This window comes from Silurus aristotelis (genome assembly GCF_946808225.1).
Source record: "Silurus aristotelis genome assembly, chromosome: 19".
Taxonomy (NCBI): domain Eukaryota; kingdom Metazoa; phylum Chordata; class Actinopteri; order Siluriformes; family Siluridae; genus Silurus; species Silurus aristotelis.
The window spans coordinates 17,358,985-17,383,118 of NC_139592.1; the positions used below are offsets into that span (position 1 = coordinate 17,358,985).

At 38.6% G+C, this 24,134-nt stretch overlaps 1 protein-coding gene across 2 annotated transcripts in view; it reads left to right on the forward strand.

Annotated features, from left to right (window-relative positions):
• The window catches only part of tfcp2 (transcription factor CP2), a 40,260-nt gene that overhangs the window by 11,047 nt on the left and 5,079 nt on the right, over positions 1-24,134 (forward strand). For both annotated transcript variants that reach the window (XM_083570540.1, XM_083570541.1), the window contains 4 exons: positions 3,629-3,722; positions 3,866-3,956; positions 5,562-5,668; positions 5,774-5,916. In XM_083570540.1, coding sequence (XP_083426666.1) covers positions 3,629-3,722; positions 3,866-3,956; positions 5,562-5,668; positions 5,774-5,916 — 435 coding nt within the window. The remainder of the gene's footprint in view (positions 1-3,628; positions 3,723-3,865; positions 3,957-5,561; positions 5,669-5,773; positions 5,917-24,134) is intronic.

Sequence of the window (24,134 nt, forward strand, 5' to 3'; positions counted from 1 at the left end):
AGCCCCAGTCCGAGGGAGATTGACAGTCATGTTTAGCTTCTTCCATTTTCTAATGATTGCTCCAACAGTGGACCTTTTTTCACCAAGCTGCTTGGCAATTTCCCCGTAGCCCTTTCCAGCCTTGTGGAGGTGTACAATTTTGTCTCTAGTGTCTTTGGACAGCTCTTTGGTCTTGGCCATGTTAGTAGTTGGATTCTTACTGATTGTATGGGGTGGACAGGTGTCTTTATGCAGCTAACGACCTCAAACAGGTGCATCTAATTTAGGATAATAAATGTAGTGGCGGTGGACATTTTAAAGGCAGACTAACAGGTCTTTGAGGGTCAGAATTCTAGCTGATAGACAGGTGTTCAAATACTTATTTGCAGCTGTATCATACAAATAAATAGTTTATAACTATTTTAAACTATTAAAATAGGATTTTTTTTTTAGATTATGTCTCTCACAGTGGACATGCACCTACAAAGACAATTTCAGACCCCTTCATGATTTCTAAGTGGGAGAACTTGCAAAATAGCAGGGTGTTCAAATACTTATTTTCCTCACTGAATATATATATACACACACACACACACACACACACACACACACACACACACACACATTATATATATGTGTGTGTGTGTGTGTGTGTGTATGTATATATATATATATATATATATATATATATATATATATATATATATATATATATAAAAACGAAAAAGAGTTGACCAAGAACCCAATGGTCACTCTGAAAGAGCTCCAGCTTTTCTCTGTTTAGAGAGAAGGATTGGCTACGAGACGACTCTGTGAATGTGCTTGAGTGGCCCAGCCAAAGCACAGACTTGAACCTGATTGAACATCTCTCCAGAGATCTAAAAATGGCTGTGCACCAGTGCTTCGCATCCACCCTGATGGAGCTTGAGAGGTTCTGCAAAAAAGAATGGGAGAAACTGCCCAAACAATATAGGTGTGTCAAGCTTGTAGCTTCATATTCAAAAAGACTTGAGGCTGTAATTGGTTCCAAAGGAGCTTCAACAAAGTATTAAACAAAGGCTGTGAATAATTAAGTGCATATGAAGCTTTTTTTTTTTTTCTCCTTTAAAACATTTGCAAAGATTTCAAACACACTTTTTGATTTTATATATATATATATATATATATATATATATATATATATATATATATATATACACACACTAGCTGAAAGTACCCGTGCTTCGCTACGGAAGGCAGAACGCTAAGCAATATGGCAATAGGCAGTAAGCACTGAGCAGGACTGGATGATCAGAGATCAGAACGTAACGTCAACAAATAACGTACTACCCCTTTGTAGTACCGATACAGGGCAAACTACTTTGAAAATAATTTTTATCGTGCATCTAACATCTAATAAGAAACAATGTACTAAGTTTCATTAGGATCCGTAATGTTATTTCGAAGAGTTTACAATGCAATTTTTCGCGAGTTAGCCGCGATCTAGGGCGAATTTTTCAAAACCCTTTCTTATTGAGCACCTAAGACCCAAGAGGAAGGTATGTTCCAAATTTCATTGCAATCCGTTCAGTGGTTTTTGAGATTTCGTGATGAGTGAGTGAGTCAGTCAGTGGTATTTGAGCTTTATATATCTATCTATCTATCTATCTATCTATCTATCTATCTATCTATCTATCTATCTATCTATCTATCTATCTATCTATCTATCTATCTATCTATCTATCTATCTATCTATCTATCTATCTATCTATCTATATTTTTTTTTTTTAGGAAAATAATGCATTCAATCAATTTTGGAATAAGGCTGTAACATAACAAAATGTGGAAAAAGTGAAGCGCTGCGAATATGTTTCAGATGCACTGAATAAGGGCACAAGCACATATGTGTATGCTGTCAAAGCTGTATCATGTCCTAATGTTTGATTGTTTTATCTAAATGCATAAACTTGTACAATACTGTCTCTATTAGCCATACAAATGATTTGGTATATATTTTGCAGTCTACATTAAGAAAACTAATTAGACTATATGAGGCATATGTGCTAATGTGTGATGTGTGTCTAGCAGGATGCAGTTATTTGTGAATGTGATTGGTGTGTTTATGACACAACTAGATTAACTAGGATTTAGGGGGTTGTGTTGCTTACCTGGGGACTAGGTGGGAAGAAGACAAGCTGATCGTGTGTAAAGCTCTGAGCAATGTTCTGCTTGCAGACCTTGGGTCCTGGCATTTATGTTACTTTGGCACATTTTGCAGACCAAGTATTCCTTTATGACAGTAGTCGCTTTAAGAAGGATAAATCACCCTGCCAAATTGTCATGTTTCTCAAACCATTCCTGAACAATTTTTGGAAATGATAAAAAATATTGGGACATTTGGCTTATGTGTTTTTGTTGCCCAAGTGTGCCTTGTTAGATTGTTAGAGTTAATAGCTTAGGATAACTTCCCTTGGTTTGAGCCCTGGGTATTGCCTGTGAACACTACATTTGTTGTTAAAATTATTAACCAACCAGGGAGCTTTTTGTGGAAGAAAAGCAGGTCAAGGGCATAGCCAATACAACAATTTGGGATGTTCTGAAAAAGAAACAAACGACTGGTGTAGTACAAACCAGATGTAAAACAGCTCGTCTATAGAAAGTATGAAAGTTATGGAGAAAAACTCGTTACTATGTGTGTAGCATTACCATATTGTGACAGGTACATTGCAGGCAAAAAAACCTCTATATGCGTACTGAGGAACTTAAACTTAAACAGAAGGAGGGAAGAAGAATGTAACCATGGCACCACTCATCACCTGGCCAATAAAATCCCTACAGTAAAGCATGGTGGTGGCAGCATCATGCTACGGGGATGTTTTCAGCAGCAGGAACTGTGAGACTAATAAGGATCATGGGAAAGATGAATGTACAGACACCTCCTTAATGATAACCTGCTCCAGAGCACTCTGGACCTCAAACTGGGGTGAAGGTTTATCTTCCAACATGACAACGACCCTAAACACACAGCCAAAATAACAAAGGAAAGGCTATGAGACGACTGTGAATGTGCTTGAGTGGCCCAGCCCTAAAACATATTAGTGTATTGCAATAATGATTTAATCCTAAACTCTTTGGTGTTTGACATGGTAATTTGAAATTGTATAAGTAGTCTCTGGTGTACATTGTACAGTTTAACAAGAGATGTCTGCTGAGCCCTATACTTGCTACTGTTTTTGCAGGTAAATGCCAAGAGCCTCCATTATGTTTTTGGTCCCTAAACCTAAGAAGAAATTTTCATGAAAATCATTGTCATGAAATAATCACTCAATCAATTAATCATGTAATAGTGTTGCAGCAGGTGAATACATTTAATGTGCAAATGTTCTGCTCTGGTATTATTACATGGTTTAACATTTATTTGTGGGTTTGTATGAGATAAAAAATAAATAAAAAATCTTTAAAAAATTATCTTTCCTTAGATAATAACGGGGAACAAACAATCACATTTGTTAGCTTTGAGAGATTTCGATTTTGGATCTCAAAATATGCAAGAGGCATCATTTTACATCTGCCTGTGAAAGGGAAAGTTCTGTTAAATAGAACAAAAATTCTAATGACTTTATAATACGAATCCCTACATAAAACTTTTCTCCTTATACTAAACAAACAGAATCTGCTGCCCGCTGCAACACCCCAAGAAGCACAGCAATGGCTTCATAGTAACCGCTTTTCACCATTTTGCCGTCTATTCACAAACTTCTCAGGTAATTCATGTCTTGTATTTTCAGCTTTTTATCCATAGTCAGCAATCTTAAGGCATTGTGTGCTTATTCTGGGTTTAAAGAAATGCTATATAACATTGTATATTGATGAAATGTATGCATTCTTTTGTTGGGATTGTCATCAGGGGCAGACCTATTAAAACTTACTAGAGAGGACGTTATTCAAATCTGTGGCCCAGCTGATGGCATACGACTATTTAACTCGCTCAAAGGAAGGTGAATGGGTTTTTTTGTTTTGGTTTTTACATAAACACAGGCACAAACAAATTATTTTTTTTTTAGAATATTTGTGTTATACATGTAGAACAACTCCAGTTATACAGAGTGTTAAAACTTCTTGTTAGGTTGACACTATACAGGGTGTTATTTTTTTTTTCATGGTGATTAATGCAGGGCTGTAGCTATTGATTATTTTAGTATTGTAGAATTTTAGAGTATTCTAATGATTATTCAGTCGATTAATCGAGTAATCGGATAGCAATACTAAATATAGAAGAAAAAATAAGACTGGTCTCTTAAAATGAACAAGTAACTTTTTTCCTTTTTAGAAAAATTCACATTTTATTGCGGAAATTGCATACAAGAATATCTGTGAAAACTAAACACATTTAGTGCATTTAATTGCCTATCATCCATTCATTCATTTTCTCCCGCTTATCCGTAATCCGGGTCGCGGGGGCAGCAGTCTAAGCAGGCCCCTGCCTTCGACTGCTGCCCAATCCTCACAGCACCGTCCCTTACGGTCCCTCCTGCAGGTGGTGAGCCCACAGGAAGGCGGCCCCACGTCACTCCGACGTCACGGACCTTAATATTTCCCTCGTAAGGGACCCCCGGAGCATAGAGGGTTAAGGGCCTTGCTCAAGGGCCCAAGAGTGGCAGCCTGGCAATACCGGGGCTTGAACCCCCGACCTTCTGATCGGCAACCCAGCGCCTTAGCCGCTGGAGCCACCACTCCCCCCCATTTAATTGCCTATTTACATCAAAATACAAATATATAAATAAAAATCATAATTAAAATATAAAAATCTTTTCAGATTACTCTTAAAAAAAAAAAAAAAAAAAAAAAAAAAAAAAAAATTAAACACACTGTATGGTGTTTTCCTGACGTGATCTCTCTTTGGCCTGAATCCCATGGAAGCCTGTTTCCACCACATAAAAAAAGTTTGCCTATTTCTTATTTACAATTTTGACTTTATTTCTCGCAATTCTGATTCTTTTTTTGTTTGTTTCTCATAAACATCCACATTTCTGGTGCATCCACCCATGACAACCATGTTGTCGCCCTGAAGTTTGAAGCTGTGGGTGTATGAACGAGGCTCCTCTGCTTCATCTGTCTTGTTCTTTCCAGGGATCGGAGGCTTGGTTTGATACAATACGATTATGACGCTGCCCAATTGGGGAAAAAAATTTCTTTTTTGGAATTGCGAGGAAAAAAGTTGTAATTGCGTGGAAAAAGTCAGAATTAGGCAAACTTAAATTTTTATTTGTCGGAAACAGGCTTCCATATGAATTTTCTCCTCTCCCCTTAAAGTTTTCTCTCCATTCCTTCATTCTGCAGCATCATCTGTGTTTATCTGTCCAGAGCGCTCTATAGTTTAGCAGGTGATGCATGAGTAATAATGGTCCTCTGTGTTTAGTTAAATGGACTAAAGGACTAAAATAGACTAAAATAATTTGCCTTGATGATTTTTTGTATTGGAGTTTCTCGAGGAATCATTTTAGTCCTAATTAATGTTTTGGTATCAGTTCAGTCACACGTGTGTATGTGTTAATGTTTGTGTGCACTGCTGACTGTGTTCTTTTATTTATGCATTATTTCAGGGTGGTACGCCCAAGACTCACGATCTACGTGTGCCAGGAGTCTCAGCAGGCCCGAGACCAACAACAAAAACATGAGAACGGAGATAGTGCTAGCAATACCTTTTTTGGTATGTCCTTGTGGGGATTTATTGTGAGTAAAGGTACATCTATATTAAAGCAATTTTAAAACAGCTTATAAAAAGGGTTTTTTATTCCTTGTTTAATGTTTATAGTGTATCATGCAATTTACCTGGAGGACCTAACAGCCATTGAGCTGACTGAGAAATTAGCTCAGCTTTTCAACATCTCTCCACGCCAGATCAGTCAGATCTTCAAGCAGGGACCCACAGGCATTCATGTGCTAGTCAGCGATGAGGTACAGTTTCACAAACATCTCATATTGATATATTTCTTCTCTTCCAAATGTGTTTAAATGGCAAGATCAATTATTTTGTTTTTTTTATACATTGAAGATGTTCCGATTGGTAATCGATAGATAAATGACACTAGCATTTGAAATTTTATCTTTTACAGTCGTGTAAAAATTAACATCTATGAATTTTTTTATATTCTTTTTCTAATTGTCTCTACTTTGGTCTCAATTATTTAAAGGGCATTGTTCCAGAAGTCTTGTTTTGTTCGGTCTTGACTTTGCAAACCTAAGTTGTGCTACGATGTTCTAATGGTCTTTGAATTGTTTGAAAATAATTATAATCCTTTCCAGATGGCCAGAAACAATTGCTTCTCTAAGTTCATTGCTGATGTCTTTCCTCTTTGGTATTGTGTTAACAAATACCTGAAAGCTTCTGACCAGCAAACTGTTCAAACATGGGCTTTTATGAAGGCGGTCACACTTGCCGATGATCAGTTAATCGAGGGCATTCAATAAGCAGCACCTTAGCCTATATTGGAAGCACTAAGGGTATACTTTTTTAGTTTTCCCATACATGCCTATTTGATTTTGCATTTGTAAAATAAATAATGAATCAAAATGTCTTGTGTTTTTCTAAGAACACATTTAACAAATTTTAAGACCTGTATGATTTTCATGTTCTGATATGTAAAACTATAGAATTCAAAGAGGGGAGACTTTTATTTTCAAATGACTTTATCTAGATATTTTAAACAACTTGCATTATGGCAGGTGAATAAAAAAATCGTAATATTTGAATATGTGACAGACGTTTCTTGTTGTCCAGGTGTGGTCTATTAGGTTGGTTGTTTAAACAATTAATATTAAGAGGCAACACAGTGAAACAAATGATCATATTGTTTTCATGATTTCCCAACATAAAACTGTCTACCATAGCTAGACCTGAATCTACCTTCTAAAAAAGAGCTATCTTCAGGATGATGTTAAAACACTTATCCAAGACAGTGTAAATTTTTTTTAAAGGCAGCAGGGATTTAATCAAATTCCACATTGAACATTCAGGTAGAAAGGACAGTAAATTGAATGCTATTGCCCTGTCTATTCTATTAAGGCTTTATAAGAACTTCTAACAGATGTTAGTGGTATGAGGAAAAACCCATCAGATAATTGTGTTGATGAATCACCATATTGATTTCACATTGTAGTGGATTAAACAGTTAATCAATCACAGAAAACATTACCCTTGGCATTGCCCTTGTGTATATTGATTAAATGTGAGTGGGGTGATTTCTTAATGCCAGTGTAAATAGGAATGTTTTCTGAAACCCTTATTGTGCAATTGTGCATTTAGTTCCTCTTGAAATGTTTAATCTCTTAAGGTGGTTGGCCACTGTGAGAAAACCCTGCCTAGAGGAACCCATGGGACAAGGTTAGAGGAGTCTGGGTATTTTTTTTTTTTTTTTTTTTTAAAGCTTTGAAATTTGCACCACCTGGCCTTTCCTAATGATGCCTGTAAATAAGCCATGACCCTAACATCCTAATTAAGATCTGATGCCTTGGTCACAGTTATCCAAGAGCTCAAGTCTCCTAGGGTTCCTATTCTTTTGCAGGGTGCTGCTTTCCCTTTTCCACTCTAAAATTGTAAAAAAAAAAAAAAAAAAAAAAAAAAAAAAAAAAAAAAACCACAATTCACTGATATTGCTTAAAATATTGCAAAAGAGTTTGTTTAACTTTATGCTTTTTGAGATCATTTCATCTTCCACTTGCTTAACTGTAACCCTCCAGGGGTGCCCAAACTTTTGCATGCAACTGTATGTATGTGTGATATATATGTCTGTATGGGGTTAAATGTACACATTTATGCATATTTGCACATTATATACATATATGTACAGTTGTATGCAAAAGTTTAGGAACCCCTGACAATGTCCATGATTTTCATTTATAAATATTTGGGTGTTTGGATCAGCAGTTTCATTTTGAAGGACACAGTAATATTTCAATAGTGAAATGAGATTTGATGGATTAACAGAAAATGTGAAATATGCATCAAAACAAATTTAGACATGTGCATAAACAGGAACATAGTGAGGAAATGGAAGACCACAGGCACAGTTCTTGTTAAGGCCAGAGGTTTCAGGCTACATAAAATATTGGAGAGGCAAATATGAAGGATGGTGAGAACAGTAAAAAAAACAGCCCACAGACCACCTCCAAAGACCTACAACATCAACTTGCTGCAGATAGTGTCACTGTGCATCGTTCAATAATTCAGCGCACTTTGCACAAGGAGAAGCTGTATGGGAGAGTGATGAGAAAGAAGCCTTTTCTGCACACACGACACAAACGGAGTCACTTGAGGTATGCAAACACACATTTGGACAAGCCAGCTTCATTTTGAAATGAAAAACTGGTGAAAACAAAGGGGCGTTATGCATGGCGGCAAAAGAAGACAGCATTCCAAGAAAAACACTTGCTACCCACAGTAAAATTTGGGCGAGGTTCAATCATGCTGTGGGGCTGTGTTGCCAGTGCCGGTACTGGGGATCTGGTTAAACTTAAGGGTCGCATGGATTCCACTCAATATCAGCAGATTCTTTGGAATAATGTTGAGGAATTGGGGCTGGATATTTCAACAAGACAACGACCCAAAACACTGCTTAAAATCTACTCGGACATTTATGCAAAGGAACAAGTACAATGTTCTGGAATGGCCATCCCAGTCCCCAGACCTGAATGTCGTTTAACATCTGTGGGGTGATTTTAAAGCAGGCTGTCCATGCTCAGCATCCATCAAACCTAACTGAACTGGAGATGTTTTGTAAGGAGGAATGGTCCAAAATACATTCATCCAGAATCCAGACACTCATTACAGGCTATAGGAAGCGTCTAGAGTCTGTTATTTATGCTAAAAGAGGCTCTACTAAATATTGATGTGATTTTTCTGTTGGGGTGCCCAAATTTATGCACCTGTCTAATTTTATTTTGATGCATATTGCGCATTTTCTGTTAGTCCAATAAACCTAATTTTACTACTGAAATATTACTGTGTCCTTCAGTTATTTGATAGATCAAAATGAAATTGCTGATCCAAACACCCAAATATTTATAAATGAAAATCATGGACATTGTCAGAGGTTCCTAAACTTTTGCATACAACTGTATATGTACGTATGTGTGTATATGTACATACGTACATATACTGTATATACATACAGTATCTGACAAAAGTGAGTACACCCCTCACATTTCATCAAGCATTTTAGTATAAATTCTCAAGGGAAAATACTATAGAAATAAAACTTTCATATATTTTAGTGTAGTCAATATGCAGCTTGTATAGCAGTATAGATTTACTGTCTTCTGCTTTTCTCTGTGGAGAGAGGAGAACCTTCCAGAAGAACAACCACCAATCAGGCCTGTATGTTAGAGTGGCCAGACGGAAATCACTCCTCAGTAAAAGGCACATGACAGCCCACCTGGAGTTTGCCAAAAGGCACCCGAATTACTCTCAGACCATGAGAAACAAAGATTTCTCTCTTTGGCCTGAATGTCAAGCATCATATCTAGAGGAAACCAGGCACCGCTAATCACCTGGCCAACACCATTCCTACAGTCAAGCATGGTGGTGGCAGCATCATGCTGTGAGGATGTTTTTCAGCAGCAGGAACTGTGAGACTCGTAAGGACCAAGGGAAAGATGAATGCAGCAATGTAAAGCGATCTCTGTCATAAAGGCTTTCTGTGAATCTACTGAATAGGTCCTGAAGTGAGTTCAGTGCAGCTTAAAAGGCTAATTAAAGAGACAGATTTCATAAGGATATAGATGTTGTAAATATCTTATGGCTACAATTAGCCAATACGTTTATGGTCCTTCATTCTGAGAGATCTTGCACAATGACGTGTATTTAATTGTGTAATGAATGCATTTCGGGTGAAATTTATACCTGAAACGGAGCTCACAGAAATGTATCCAAATTTGTGGTCTGCTTTTAGAATATTTTTAACTCATCCAGTGACGGTAGCTGAAGCAGAGAGAAGCTTTTTAAAGCTGAAACTAATCAACGGGGGAGACGTTGGGTCATGGCGTCGTTCACTCAGGGCTAAAACCACCATCGCCGCTTGGTAGTACCTACTTAGCATCAACATAAAGTTCAGTGTGTGTTAAATAGCAAGCAGAAGCATTTAGCGAGGAATAAATAATGGAAAAAAAATCCTTATTTTAACTTGCCACAACACCCGTGGACTTGTTTGCCTGAAGTTGTTAAGAAGGTTTGGGGCTCATAATATATTATTAGATATTAATCAGCGTTTAAATCATTAATATCCTTCTATTAATAGATTGGTGTGCTAAGAGTGACAGAGCCTTTTCACATAAAGTTGATTAATCAAGAGTCTTGTGATTAAAAATTAGAATAAGACATAATATCCAAAATAAATCATAGTACTTGGATACTTAATTATTTGCCTTCAAAAGTACTTTTGTACTTTTACTCAAGTGAATGTTTGTTTAAAGTGAGCACTTTTACTGGAGTCGTATTTTATCTACTGTATCTCTACTTTAACTCAATGCTTTGTGTACTTTGTCCACCACTTTCTAAAATATATCGAAGTTACATTTCTATAGTTATACTAAAATGCTTGCTGAAATGGGAGGAGTGTACTCACTTTTGTAAGATACTGTGTGTGTTTGTGTGTGTTTATATACGTATATGATTTTTTTTATAAATATATACAGTAAGGAAAATAAGTATTTGAACACCCTGCTTTTTTGCAAGTTCTCCCACTTAGAAATCATGGAGGGGTCTGAAAATGTCATCGTAGGTGCATGTCCACTGTGAGAGACATAATCTAAAAAATTAAATCCAGAAATCACACTACAAGATTTTTTAATTATTTATTTGTATGATACAGCTGCAAATAAGTATTTGAACACCTGTCTATCAGCTAGAATTCTGACCCTCAAAGACCTGTTAGTCTGCCTTTAAAATGTCCACCTCCACTACATTTATTATCCTAAATTAGATGCACCTGTTTGAGGTCGTTAGCTGCATAAAGACACCTGTCCACCCCATACAATCAGTAAGAATCCAACTACTAACATGGCCAAGACCAAAGAGCTGTCCAAAGACACTAGATGACAAAATTGTACACCTCCACAAGGCTGGAAAGGGCTACGGGGAAATTGCCAAGCAGCTTGGTGAAAAAAAGGTCCACTGTTGGAGCAATCATTAGAAAATGGAAGAAGCTAAACATGACTGTCAATCTCCCTCGGACTGGGGCTCCATGCAAGATCTCACCTCGTGGGGTCTCAATGATCCTAAGGAAGGTGAGAAATCAGCCCAGAACTACACAGGAGAAGCTGCTCAATGACCTGAAAAGAGCTGGGACCACCATTTCCAAGGTTACTGTTGGTAATACACTAAGACGTCATGGTTTGAAATCATGCATGGCACGGAAGGTTCCCCTGCTTAAACCAGCACATGTCCAGGCACGTCTTAAGTTTGCCAATGACCATTTGGATGATCCAGAGAAGTCATGGGAGAAAGTCATGTGGTCAGATGAGACCAAAATAGAAGTTTCGGGTCATAATTCCACTAAACGTGTTTGGGGGAAGAAGAATGATGAGTACCATCCCAAGAACACCATTCCTACTGTGAAGCATGAGGGTGGTAGTATCATGCTTTGGGGGTGTTTTTCTGCACATGGGACAGGGCGACTGCACTGTATTAAGGAGAGGATGACCGGGGCCATGTATTGCGAGATTTTGGGGAACAACCTCCTTCCCTCAGTTAGAGCATTGAAGATGGGTCGAGGCTGGGTCTTCCAACATGACAATGACCCGAAGCACACAGCCAGGATAACCAAGGGGTGGCTCTGTAAGAAGCATATCAAGGTTCTGGCGTGGCCTAGCCAGTCTCCAGACCTAAACCCAATAGAGAATCTTTGGAGGGAGCTCAAACTCCGTGTTTCTCAGCGACAGGCCAGAAACCTGACTGATCTAGAGAAGATCTGTGTGGAGGAGTGGGCCAAAATCCCTCCTGCAGTGTGTGCAAACCTGGTGAAAAACTACAGGAAACGTTTGACCTCTGTAATTGCAAACAAACAAATATTAACATTGACTTTCTCAGGTGTTCAAATACGTATTTGCAGCTGTATCATACAAATAAATAGTTAAAAAAATCATACATTGTGATTTCTGGATTTTTTTTTTTTAGATTATGTCTCTCACAGTGGACATGCACCTACGATGACAATTTCAGACCCCTCCATGATTTTTAAATGGGAGAACTTGCAAAATAGCAGGGTGTTCAAATACTTATTTTCCTCACTGTATATATATATATACGGAAAGTATTCAGACCCCCTTAAATTTTTCACTCTTTGTTATATTGCAGCCATTTGCCAAAATCATTTAAGTTCATTCTTCTTCCTCATGAATGTACACACAGCTCCCCATACTGACAGAAAAACACAGAATTGTTGACATTGTTGCAGATTTATTAAAAAAGAAAAACTGAAATATCACATTGTCCTAAGTATTCAGACCCTTTGCTGTGACACTCATATATTTAACTCAGGTGCTTTCCATTTCTTCTGATCATCCTTGAGATGGTTCTACACCTTCATTTGAGTCCAGCTGTGTTTGATTATACTGATTGGACTTGATTAGGAAAGCCACACACCTGTCTATATAAGACCTTCCAGATCACAATGCATGTCAGAGCAAATGAGAATCATGAGGTCAAAGGAACTGCCTGAAGAGCTCAGAGACAGAATTGTGGCAAGGCACAGATCTGGCCAAGGTTACAAAAAGATTTCTGCTGCACTTAAGGTTCCTAAGAGCACAGTGGCCTCCATAATCCTCAAATGGAAGACGTTTGGGACGACCAGAACCCTTCCTAGAGCTTCCTAGAGCTCTTAAGGTGGTTGGCCACTGTGAGAAAACCCTGCCTAGAGGAACCCATGGGACAAGGTTAGAGGAGTCTGGGTATTTTTTTTTTTTTTTTTTTTTAAAGCTTTGAAATTTGCACCACCTGGCCTTTCCTAATGATGCCTGTAAATAAGCCATGACCCTAACATCCTAATTAAGATCTGATGCCTTGGTCACAGTTATCCAAGAGCTCAAGTCTCCTAGGGTTCCTATTCTTTTGCAGGGTGCTGCTTTCCCTTTTCCACTCTAAAATTGTAAAAAAAAAAAAAAAAAAAAAAAAAACACAATTCACTGATATTGCTTAAAATATTGCAAAAGAGTTTGTTTAACTTTATGCTTTTTGAGATCATTTCATCTTCCACTTGCTTAACTGTAACCCTCCAGGGGTGCCCAAACTTTTGCATGCAACTGTATGTATGTGTGATATATATGTCTGTATGGGGTTAAATGTACACATTTATGCATATTTGCACATTATATACATATATGTACAGTTGTATGCAAAAGTTTAGGAACCCCTGACAATGTCCATGATTTTCATTTATAAATATTTGGGTGTTTGGATCAGCAGTTTCATTTTGAAGGACACAGTAATATTTCAATAGTGAAATGAGATTTGATGGATTAACAGAAAATGTGAAATATGCATCAAAACAAATTTAGACATGTGCATAAACAGGAACATAGTGAGGAAATGGAAGACCACAGGCACAGTTCTTGTTAAGGCCAGAGGTTTCAGGCTACATAAAATATTGGAGAGGCAAATATGAAGGATGGTGAGAACAGTAAAAAAAACAGCCCACAGACCACCTCCAAAGACCTACAACATCAACTTGCTGCAGATAGTGTCACTGTGCATCGTTCAATAATTCAGCGCACTTTGCACAAGGAGAAGCTGTATGGGAGAGTGATGAGAAAGAAGCCTTTTCTGCACACACGACACAAACGGAGTCACTTGAGGTATGCAAACACACATTTGGACAAGCCAGCTTCATTTTGAAATGAAAAACTGGTGAAAACAAAGGGGCGTTATGCATGGCGGCAAAAGAAGACAGCATTCCAAGAAAAACACTTGCTACCCACAGTAAAATTTGGGCGAGGTTCAATCATGCTGTGGGGCTGTGTTGCCAGTGCCGGTACTGGGGATCTGGTTAAACTTAAGGGTCGCATGGATTCCACTCAATATCAGCAGATTCTTTGGAATAATGTTGAGGAATTGGGGCTGGATATTTCAACAAGACAACGACCCAAAACACTGCTTAAAATCTACTCGGACATTTATGCAAAGGAACAAGTACAATGTTCTGGAATGGCCATCCCAGTCCCCAGACCTGAATGTCGTTTAACATCTGTGGGGTGATTTTAAAGCAGGCTGTCCATGCTCAGCATCCATCAAACCTAACTGAACTGGAGATGTTTTGTAAGGAGGAATGGTCCAAAATACATTCATCCAGAATCCAGACACTCATTACAGGCTATAGGAAGCGTCTAGAGTCTGTTATTTATGCTAAAAGAGGCTCTACTAAATATTGATGTGATTTTTCTGTTGGGGTGCCCAAATTTATGCACCTGTCTAATTTTATTTTGATGCATATTGCGCATTTTCTGTTAGTCCAATAAACCTAATTTTACTACTGAAATATTACTGTGTCCTTCAGTTATTTGATAGATCAAAATGAAATTGCTGATCCAAACACCCAAATATTTATAAATGAAAATCATGGACATTGTCAGAGGTTCCTAAACTTTTGCATACAACTGTATATGTACGTATGTGTGTATATGTACATACGTACATATACTGTATATACATACAGTATCTGACAAAAGTGAGTACACCCCTCACATTTCATCAAGCATTTTAGTATAAATTCTCAAGGGAAAATACTATAGAAATAAAACTTTCATATATTTTAGTGTAGTCAATATGCAGCTTGTATAGCAGTATAGATTTACTGTCTTCTGCTTTTCTCTGTGGAGAGAGGAGAACCTTCCAGAAGAACAACCACCAATCAGGCCTGTATGTTAGAGTGGCCAGACGGAAATCACTCCTCAGTAAAAGGCACATGACAGCCCACCTGGAGTTTGCCAAAAGGCACCCGAATTACTCTCAGACCATGAGAAACAAAGATTTCTCTCTTTGGCCTGAATGTCAAGCATCATATCTAGAGGAAACCAGGCACCGCTAATCACCTGGCCAACACCATTCCTACAGTCAAGCATGGTGGTGGCAGCATCATGCTGTGAGGATGTTTTTCAGCAGCAGGAACTGTGAGACTCGTAAGGACCAAGGGAAAGATGAATGCAGCAATGTAAAGCGATCTCTGTCATAAAGGCTTTCTGTGAATCTACTGAATAGGTCCTGAAGTGAGTTCAGTGCAGCTTAAAAGGCTAATTAAAGAGACAGATTTCATAAGGATATAGATGTTGTAAATATCTTATGGCTACAATTAGCCAATACGTTTATGGTCCTTCATTCTGAGAGATCTTGCACAATGACGTGTATTTAATTGTGTAATGAATGCATTTCGGGTGAAATTTATACCTGAAACGGAGCTCACAGAAATGTATCCAAATTTGTGGTCTGCTTTTAGAATATTTTTAACTCATCCAGTGACGGTAGCTGAAGCAGAGAGAAGCTTTTTAAAGCTGAAACTAATCAACGGGGGAGACGTTGGGTCATGGCGTCGTTCACTCAGGGCTAAAACCACCATCGCCGCTTGGTAGTACCTACTTAGCATCAACATAAAGTTCAGTGTGTGTTAAATAGCAAGCAGAAGCATTTAGCGAGGAATAAATAATGGAAAAAAAATCCTTATTTTAACTTGCCACAACACCCGTGGACTTGTTTGCCTGAAGTTGTTAAGAAGGTTTGGGGCTCATAATATATTATTAGATATTAATCAGCGTTTAAATCATTAATATCCTTCTATTAATAGATTGGTGTGCTAAGAGTGACAGAGCCTTTTCACATAAAGTTGATTAATCAAGAGTCTTGTGATTAAAAATTAGAATAAGACATAATATCCAAAATAAATCATAGTACTTGGATACTTAATTATTTGCCTTCAAAAGTACTTTTGTACTTTTACTCAAGTGAATGTTTGTTTAAAGTGAGCACTTTTACTGGAGTCGTATTTTATCTACTGTATCTCTACTTTAACTCAATGCTTTGTGTACTTTGTCCACCACTTTCTAAAATATATCGAAGTTACATTTCTATAGTTATACTAAAATGCTTGCTGAAATGGGAGGAGTGTACTCACTTTTGTAAGATACTGTGTGTGTTTGTGTGTGTGTTTATATACGTATATGATTTTTTTTATAAATATATACAGTAAGGAAAATAAGTATTTGAACACCCTGCTTTTTTGCAAGTTCTCCCACTTAGAAATCATGGAGGGGTCTGAAAATGTCATCGTAGGTGCATGTCCACTGTGAGAGACATAATCTAAAAAATTAAATCCAGAAATCACACTACAAGATTTTTTAATTATTTATTTGTATGATACAGCTGCAAATAAGTATTTGAACACCTGTCTATCAGCTAGAATTCTGACCCTCAAAGACCTGTTAGTCTGCCTTTAAAATGTCCACCTCCACTACATTTATTATCCTAAATTAGATGCACCTGTTTGAGGTCGTTAGCTGCATAAAGACACCTGTCCACCCCATACAATCAGTAAGAATCCAACTACTAACATGGCCAAGACCAAAGAGCTGTCCAAAGACACTAGATGACAAAATTGTACACCTCCACAAGGCTGGAAAGGGCTACGGGGAAATTGCCAAGCAGCTTGGTGAAAAAAAGGTCCACTGTTGGAGCAATCATTAGAAAATGGAAGAAGCTAAACATGACTGTCAATCTCCCTCGGACTGGGGCTCCATGCAAGATCTCACCTCGTGGGGTCTCAATGATCCTAAGGAAGGTGAGAAATCAGCCCAGAACTACACAGGAGAAGCTGCTCAATGACCTGAAAAGAGCTGGGACCACCATTTCCAAGGTTACTGTTGGTAATACACTAAGACGATAGAGAATCTCCAATAGAGAATCTTTGGAGGGAGCTCAAACTCCGTGTTTCTCAGCGACAGGCCAGAAACCTGACTGATCTAGAGAAGATCTGTGTGGAGGAGTGGGCCAAAATCCCTCCTGCAGTGTGTGCAAACCTGGTGAAAAACTACAGGAAACGTTTGACCTCTGTAATTGCAAACAAACAAATATTAACATTGACTTTCTCAGGTGTTCAAATACGTATTTGCAGCTGTATCATACAAATAAATAGTTAAAAAAATCATACATTGTGATTTCTGGATTTTTTTTTTTTAGATTATGTCTCTCACAGTGGACATGCACCTACGATGACAATTTCAGACCCCTCCATGATTTTTAAATGGGAGAACTTGCAAAATAGCAGGGTGTTCAAATACTTATTTTCCTCACTGTATATATATATATACGGAAAGTATTCAGACCCCCTTAAATTTTTCACTCTTTGTTATATTGCAGCCATTTGCCAAAATCATTTAAGTTCATTCTTCTTCCTCATGAATGTACACACAGCTCCCCATACTGACAGAAAAACACAGAATTGTTGACATTGTTGCAGATTTATTAAAAAAGAAAAACTGAAATATCACATTGTCCTAAGTATTCAGACCCTTTGCTGTGACACTCATATATTTAACTCAGGTGCTTTCCATTTCTTCTGATCATCCTTGAGATGGTTCTACACCTTCATTTGAGTCCAGCTGTGTTTGATTATACTGATTGGACTTGATTAGGAAAGCCACACACCTGTCTATATAAGACCTTCCAGATCACAATGCATGTCAGAGCAAATGAGAATCATGAGGTCAAAGGAACTGCCTGAAGAGCTCAGAGACAGAATTGTGGCAAGGCACAGATCTGGCCAAGGTTACAAAAAGATTTCTGCTGCACTTAAGGTTCCTAAGAGCACAGTGGCCTCCATAATCCTCAAATGGAAGACGTTTGGGACGACCAGAACCCTTCCTAGAGCTTCCTAGAGCTCTTAAGGTGGTTGGCCACTGTGAGAAAACCCTGCCTAGAGGAACCCATGGGACAAGGTTAGAGGAGTCTGGGTATTTTTTTTTTTTTTTTTTTTTAAAGCTTTGAAATTTGCACCACCTGGCCTTTCCTAATGATGCCTGTAAATAAGCCATGACCCTAACATCCTAATTAAGATCTGATGCCTTGGTCACAGTTATCCAAGAGCTCAAGTCTCCTAGGGTTCCTATTCTTTTGCAGGGTGCTGCTTTCCCTTTTCCACTCTAAAATTGTAAAAAAAAAAAAAAAAAAAAAAAAAAAAAAAAAAAAAAAAAACACAATTCACTGATATTGCTTAAAATATTGCAAAAGAGTTTGTTTAACTTTATGCTTTTTGAGATCATTTCATCTTCCACTTGCTTAACTGTAACCCTCCAGGGGTGCCCAAACTTTTGCATGCAACTGTATGTATGTGTGATATATATGTCTGTATGGGGTTAAATGTACACATTTATGCATATTTGCACATTATATACATATATGTACAGTTGTATGCAAAAGTTTAGGAACCCCTGACAATGTCCATGATTTTCATTTATAAATATTTGGGTGTTTGGATCAGCAGTTTCATTTTGAAGGACACAGTAATATTTCAATAGTGAAATGAGATTTGATGGATTAACAGAAAATGTGAAATATGCATCAAAACAAATTTAGACATGTGCATAAACAGGAACATAGTGAGGAAATGGAAGACCACAGGCACAGTTCTTGTTAAGGCCAGAGGTTTCAGGCTACATAAAATATTGGAGAGGCAAATATGAAGGATGGTGAGAACAGTAAAAAAAACAGCCCACAGACCACCTCCAAAGACCTACAACATCAACTTGCTGCAGATAGTGTCACTGTGCATCGTTCAATAATTCAGCGCACTTTGCACAAGGAGAAGCTGTATGGGAGAGTGATGAGAAAGAAGCCTTTTCTGCACACACGACACAAACGGAGTCACTTGAGGTATGCAAACACACATTTGGACAAGCCAGCTTCATTTTGAAATGAAAAACTGGTGAAAACAAAGGGGCGTTATGCATGGCGGCAAAAGAAGACAGCATTCCAAGAAAAACACTTGCTACCCACAGTAAAATTTGGGCGAGGTTCAATCATGCTGTGGGGCTGTGTTGCCAGTGCCGGTACTGGGGATCTGGTTAAACTTAAGGGTCGCATGGATTCCACTCAATATCAGCAGATTCTTTGGAATAATGTTGAGGAATTGGGGCTGGATATTTCAACAAGACAACGACCCAAAACACTGCTTAAAATCTACTCGGACATTTATGCAAAGGAACAAGTACAATGTTCTGGAATGGCCATCCCAGTCCCCAGACCTGAATGTCGTTTAACATCTGTGGGGTGATTTTAAAGCAGGCTGTCCATGCTCAGCATCCATCAAACCTAACTGAACTGGAGATGTTTTGTAAGGAGGAATGGTCCAAAATACATTCATCCAGAATCCAGACACTCATTACAGGCTATAGGAAGCGTCTAGAGTCTGTTATTTATGCTAAAAGAGGCTCTACTAAATATTGATGTGATTTTTCTGTTGGGGTGCCCAAATTTATGCACCTGTCTAATTTTATTTTGATGCATATTGCGCATTTTCTGTTAGTCCAATAAACCTAATTTTACTACTGAAATATTACTGTGTCCTTCAGTTATTTGATAGATCAAAATGAAATTGCTGATCCAAACACCCAAATATTTATAAATGAAAATCATGGACATTGTCAGAGGTTCCTAAACTTTTGCATACAACTGTATATGTACGTATGTGTGTATATGTACATACGTACATATACTGTATATACATACAGTATCTGACAAAAGTGAGTACACCCCTCACATTTCATCAAGCATTTTAGTATAAATTCTCAAGGGAAAATACTATAGAAATAAAACTTTCATATATTTTAGTGTAGTCAATATGCAGCTTGTATAGCAGTATAGATTTACTGTCTTCTGCTTTTCTCTGTGGAGAGAGGAGAACCTTCCAGAAGAACAACCACCAATCAGGCCTGTATGTTAGAGTGGCCAGACGGAAATCACTCCTCAGTAAAAGGCACATGACAGCCCACCTGGAGTTTGCCAAAAGGCACCCGAATTACTCTCAGACCATGAGAAACAAAGATTTCTCTCTTTGGCCTGAATGTCAAGCATCATATCTAGAGGAAACCAGGCACCGCTAATCACCTGGCCAACACCATTCCTACAGTCAAGCATGGTGGTGGCAGCATCATGCTGTGAGGATGTTTTTCAGCAGCAGGAACTGTGAGACTCGTAAGGACCAAGGGAAAGATGAATGCAGCAATGTAAAGCGATCTCTGTCATAAAGGCTTTCTGTGAATCTACTGAATAGGTCCTGAAGTGAGTTCAGTGCAGCTTAAAAGGCTAATTAAAGAGACAGATTTCATAAGGATATAGATGTTGTAAATATCTTATGGCTACAATTAGCCAATACGTTTATGGTCCTTCATTCTGAGAGATCTTGCACAATGACGTGTATTTAATTGTGTAATGAATGCATTTCGGGTGAAATTTATACCTGAAACGGAGCTCACAGAAATGTATCCAAATTTGTGGTCTGCTTTTAGAATATTTTTAACTCATCCAGTGACGGTAGCTGAAGCAGAGAGAAGCTTTTTAAAGCTGAAACTAATCAACGGGGGAGACGTTGGGTCATGGCGTCGTTCACTCAGGGCTAAAACCACCATCGCCGCTTGGTAGTACCTACTTAGCATCAACATAAAGTTCAGTGTGTGTTAAATAGCAAGCAGAAGCATTTAGCGAGGAATAAATAATGGAAAAAAAATCCTTATTTTAACTTGCCACAACACCCGTGGACTTGTTTGCCTGAAGTTGTTAAGAAGGTTTGGGGCTCATAATATATTATTAGATATTAATCAGCGTTTAAATCATTAATATCCTTCTATTAATAGATTGGTGTGCTAAGAGTGACAGAGCCTTTTCACATAAAGTTGATTAATCAAGAGTCTTGTGATTAAAAATTAGAATAAGACATAATATCCAAAATAAATCATAGTACTTGGATACTTAATTATTTGCCTTCAAAAGTACTTTTGTACTTTTACTCAAGTGAATGTTTGTTTAAAGTGAGCACTTTTACTGGAGTCGTATTTTATCTACTGTATCTCTACTTTAACTCAATGCTTTGTGTACTTTGTCCACCACTTTCTAAAATATATCGAAGTTACATTTCTATAGTTATACTAAAATGCTTGCTGAAATGGGAGGAGTGTACTCACTTTTGTAAGATACTGTGTGTGTTTGTGTGTGTGTTTATATACGTATATGATTTTTTTTATAAATATATACAGTAAGGAAAATAAGTATTTGAACACCCTGCTTTTTTGCAAGTTCTCCCACTTAGAAATCATGGAGGGGTCTGAAAATGTCATCGTAGGTGCATGTCCACTGTGAGAGACATAATCTAAAAAATTAAATCCAGAAATCACACTACAAGATTTTTTTATTATTTATTTGTATGATACAGCTGCAAATAAGTATTTGAACACCTGTCTATCAGCTAGAATTCTGACCCTCAAAGACCTGTTAGTCTGCCTTTAAAATGTCCACCTCCACTACATTTATTATCCTAAATTAGATGCACCTGTTTGAGGTCGTTAGCTGCATAAAGACACCTGTCCACCCCATACAATCAGTAAGAATCCAACTACTAACATGGCCAAGACCAAAGAGCTGTCCAAAGACACTAGATGACAAAATTGTACACCTCCACAAGGCTGGAAAGGGCTACGGGGAAATTGCCAAGCAGCTTGGTGAAAAAAAGGTCCACTGTTGGAGCAATCATTAGAAAATGGAAGAAGCTAAACATGACTGTCAATCTCCCTCGGACTGGGGCTCCATGCAAGATCTCACCTCGTGGGGTCTCAATGATCCTAAGGAAGGTGAGAAATCAGCCCAGAACTACACAGGAGAAGCTGCTCAATGACCTGAAAAGAGCTGGGACCACCATTTCCAAGGTTACTGTTGGTAATACACTAAGACGTCATGGTTTGAAATCATGCATGGCACGGAAGGTTCCCCTGCTTAAACCAGCACATGTCCAGGCACGTCTTAAGTTTGCCAATGACCATTTGGATGATCCAGAGAAGTCATGGGAGAAAGTCATGTGGTCAGATGAGACCAAAATAGAAGTTTCGGGTCATAATTCCACTAAACGTGTTTGGGGGAAGAAGAATGATGAGTACCATCCCAAGAACACCATTCCTACTGTGAAGCATGAGGGTGGTAGTATCATGCTTTGGGGGTGTTTTTCTGCACATGGGACAGGGCGACTGCACTGTATTAAGGAGAGGATGACCGGGGCCATGTATTGCGAGATTTTGGGGAACAACCTCCTTCCCTCAGTTAGAGCATTGAAGATGGGTCGAGGCTGGGTCTTCCAACATGACAATGACCCGAAGCACACAGCCAGGATAACCAAGGGGTGGCTCTGTAAGAAGCATATCAAGGTTCTGGCGTGGCCTAGCCAGTCTCCAGACCTAAACCCAATAGAGAATCTTTGGAGGGAGCTCAAACTCCGTGTTTCTCAGCGACAGGCCAGAAACCTGACTGATCTAGAGAAGATCTGTGTGGAGGAGTGGGCCAAAATCCCTCCTGCAGTGTGTGCAAACCTGGTGAAAAACTACAGGAAACGTTTGACCTCTGTAATTGCAAACAAACAAATATTAACATTGACTTTCTCAGGTGTTCAAATACGTATTTGCAGCTGTATCATACAAATAAATAGTTAAAAAAATCATACATTGTGATTTCTGGATTTTTTTTTTTTAGATTATGTCTCTCACAGTGGACATGCACCTACGATGACAATTTCAGACCCCTCCATGATTTTTAAATGGGAGAACTTGCAAAATAGCAGGGTGTTCAAATACTTATTTTCCTCACTGTATATATATATATACGGAAAGTATTCAGACCCCCTTAAATTTTTCACTCTTTGTTATATTGCAGCCATTTGCCAAAATCATTTAAGTTCATTCTTCTTCCTCATGAATGTACACACAGCTCCCCATACTGACAGAAAAACACAGAATTGTTGACATTGTTGCAGATTTATTAAAAAAGAAAAACTGAAATATCACATTGTCCTAAGTATTCAGACCCTTTGCTGTGACACTCATATATTTAACTCAGGTGCTTTCCATTTCTTCTGATCATCCTTGAGATGGTTCTACACCTTCATTTGAGTCCAGCTGTGTTTGATTATACTGATTGGACTTGATTAGGAAAGCCACACACCTGTCTATATAAGACCTTCCAGATCACAATGCATGTCAGAGCAAATGAGAATCATGAGGTCAAAGGAACTGCCTGAAGAGCTCAGAGACAGAATTGTGGCAAGGCACAGATCTGGCCAAGGTTACAAAAAGATTTCTGCTGCACTTAAGGTTCCTAAGAGCACAGTGGCCTCCATAATCCTCAAATGGAAGACGTTTGGGACGACCAGAACCCTTCCTAGAGCTGGCCGTCCGGCCAAACTGAGCTATCGGGGGAGAAGAGCCTTGGTGAGAGAGGTAAAGAAGAACCCAAAGATCACTGTGGGTGAGCTCCAGAGATGCAGTCAGGAGATGGGAGAAAGTTGTAGAAAGTCAACCATCACTGCAGCCCTCCACCAGTCGGGGCTTTATGGCAGAGTGGCCCGACGGAAGCCTCTCCTCAGTGTAAGACACATGAAAGCCCGCATGGAGTTTGCTAAAAAACACCTGAAGGACTCCAAGATGGTGAGAAATAAGATTCTCTGGTCTGATGAGACCAAAATAGAACTTTTTGGCCTTAATTCTAAGCGGTATGTGTGGAGAAAACCAGGCACTGCTCATCACCTGTCCAATACAGTCCCAACAGTGAAGCATGGTGGTGGCAGCATCATGCTGTGGGGGTGTTTTTCAGCTGCAGGGACAGGACGACTGGTTGCAATCGAGGGAAAGATGAATGCGGCCAAGTACAGGGATATCCTGGACAAAAACCTTCTCCAGAGTGCTCTGGACCTCAGACTGGGCCGAAGGTTTACCTTCCAACAAGACAATGACCCTAAGCACACAGCTAAAATAACGAAGGAGTGGCTTCACAACAAGTCCGTGACTGTTCTTGAATGGCCCAGCCAGAGCCCTGACTTAAACCCAATTGAGCATCTCTGGAGAGACCTAAAAATGGCTGTCCACCAATGTTTACCATCCAACCTGAC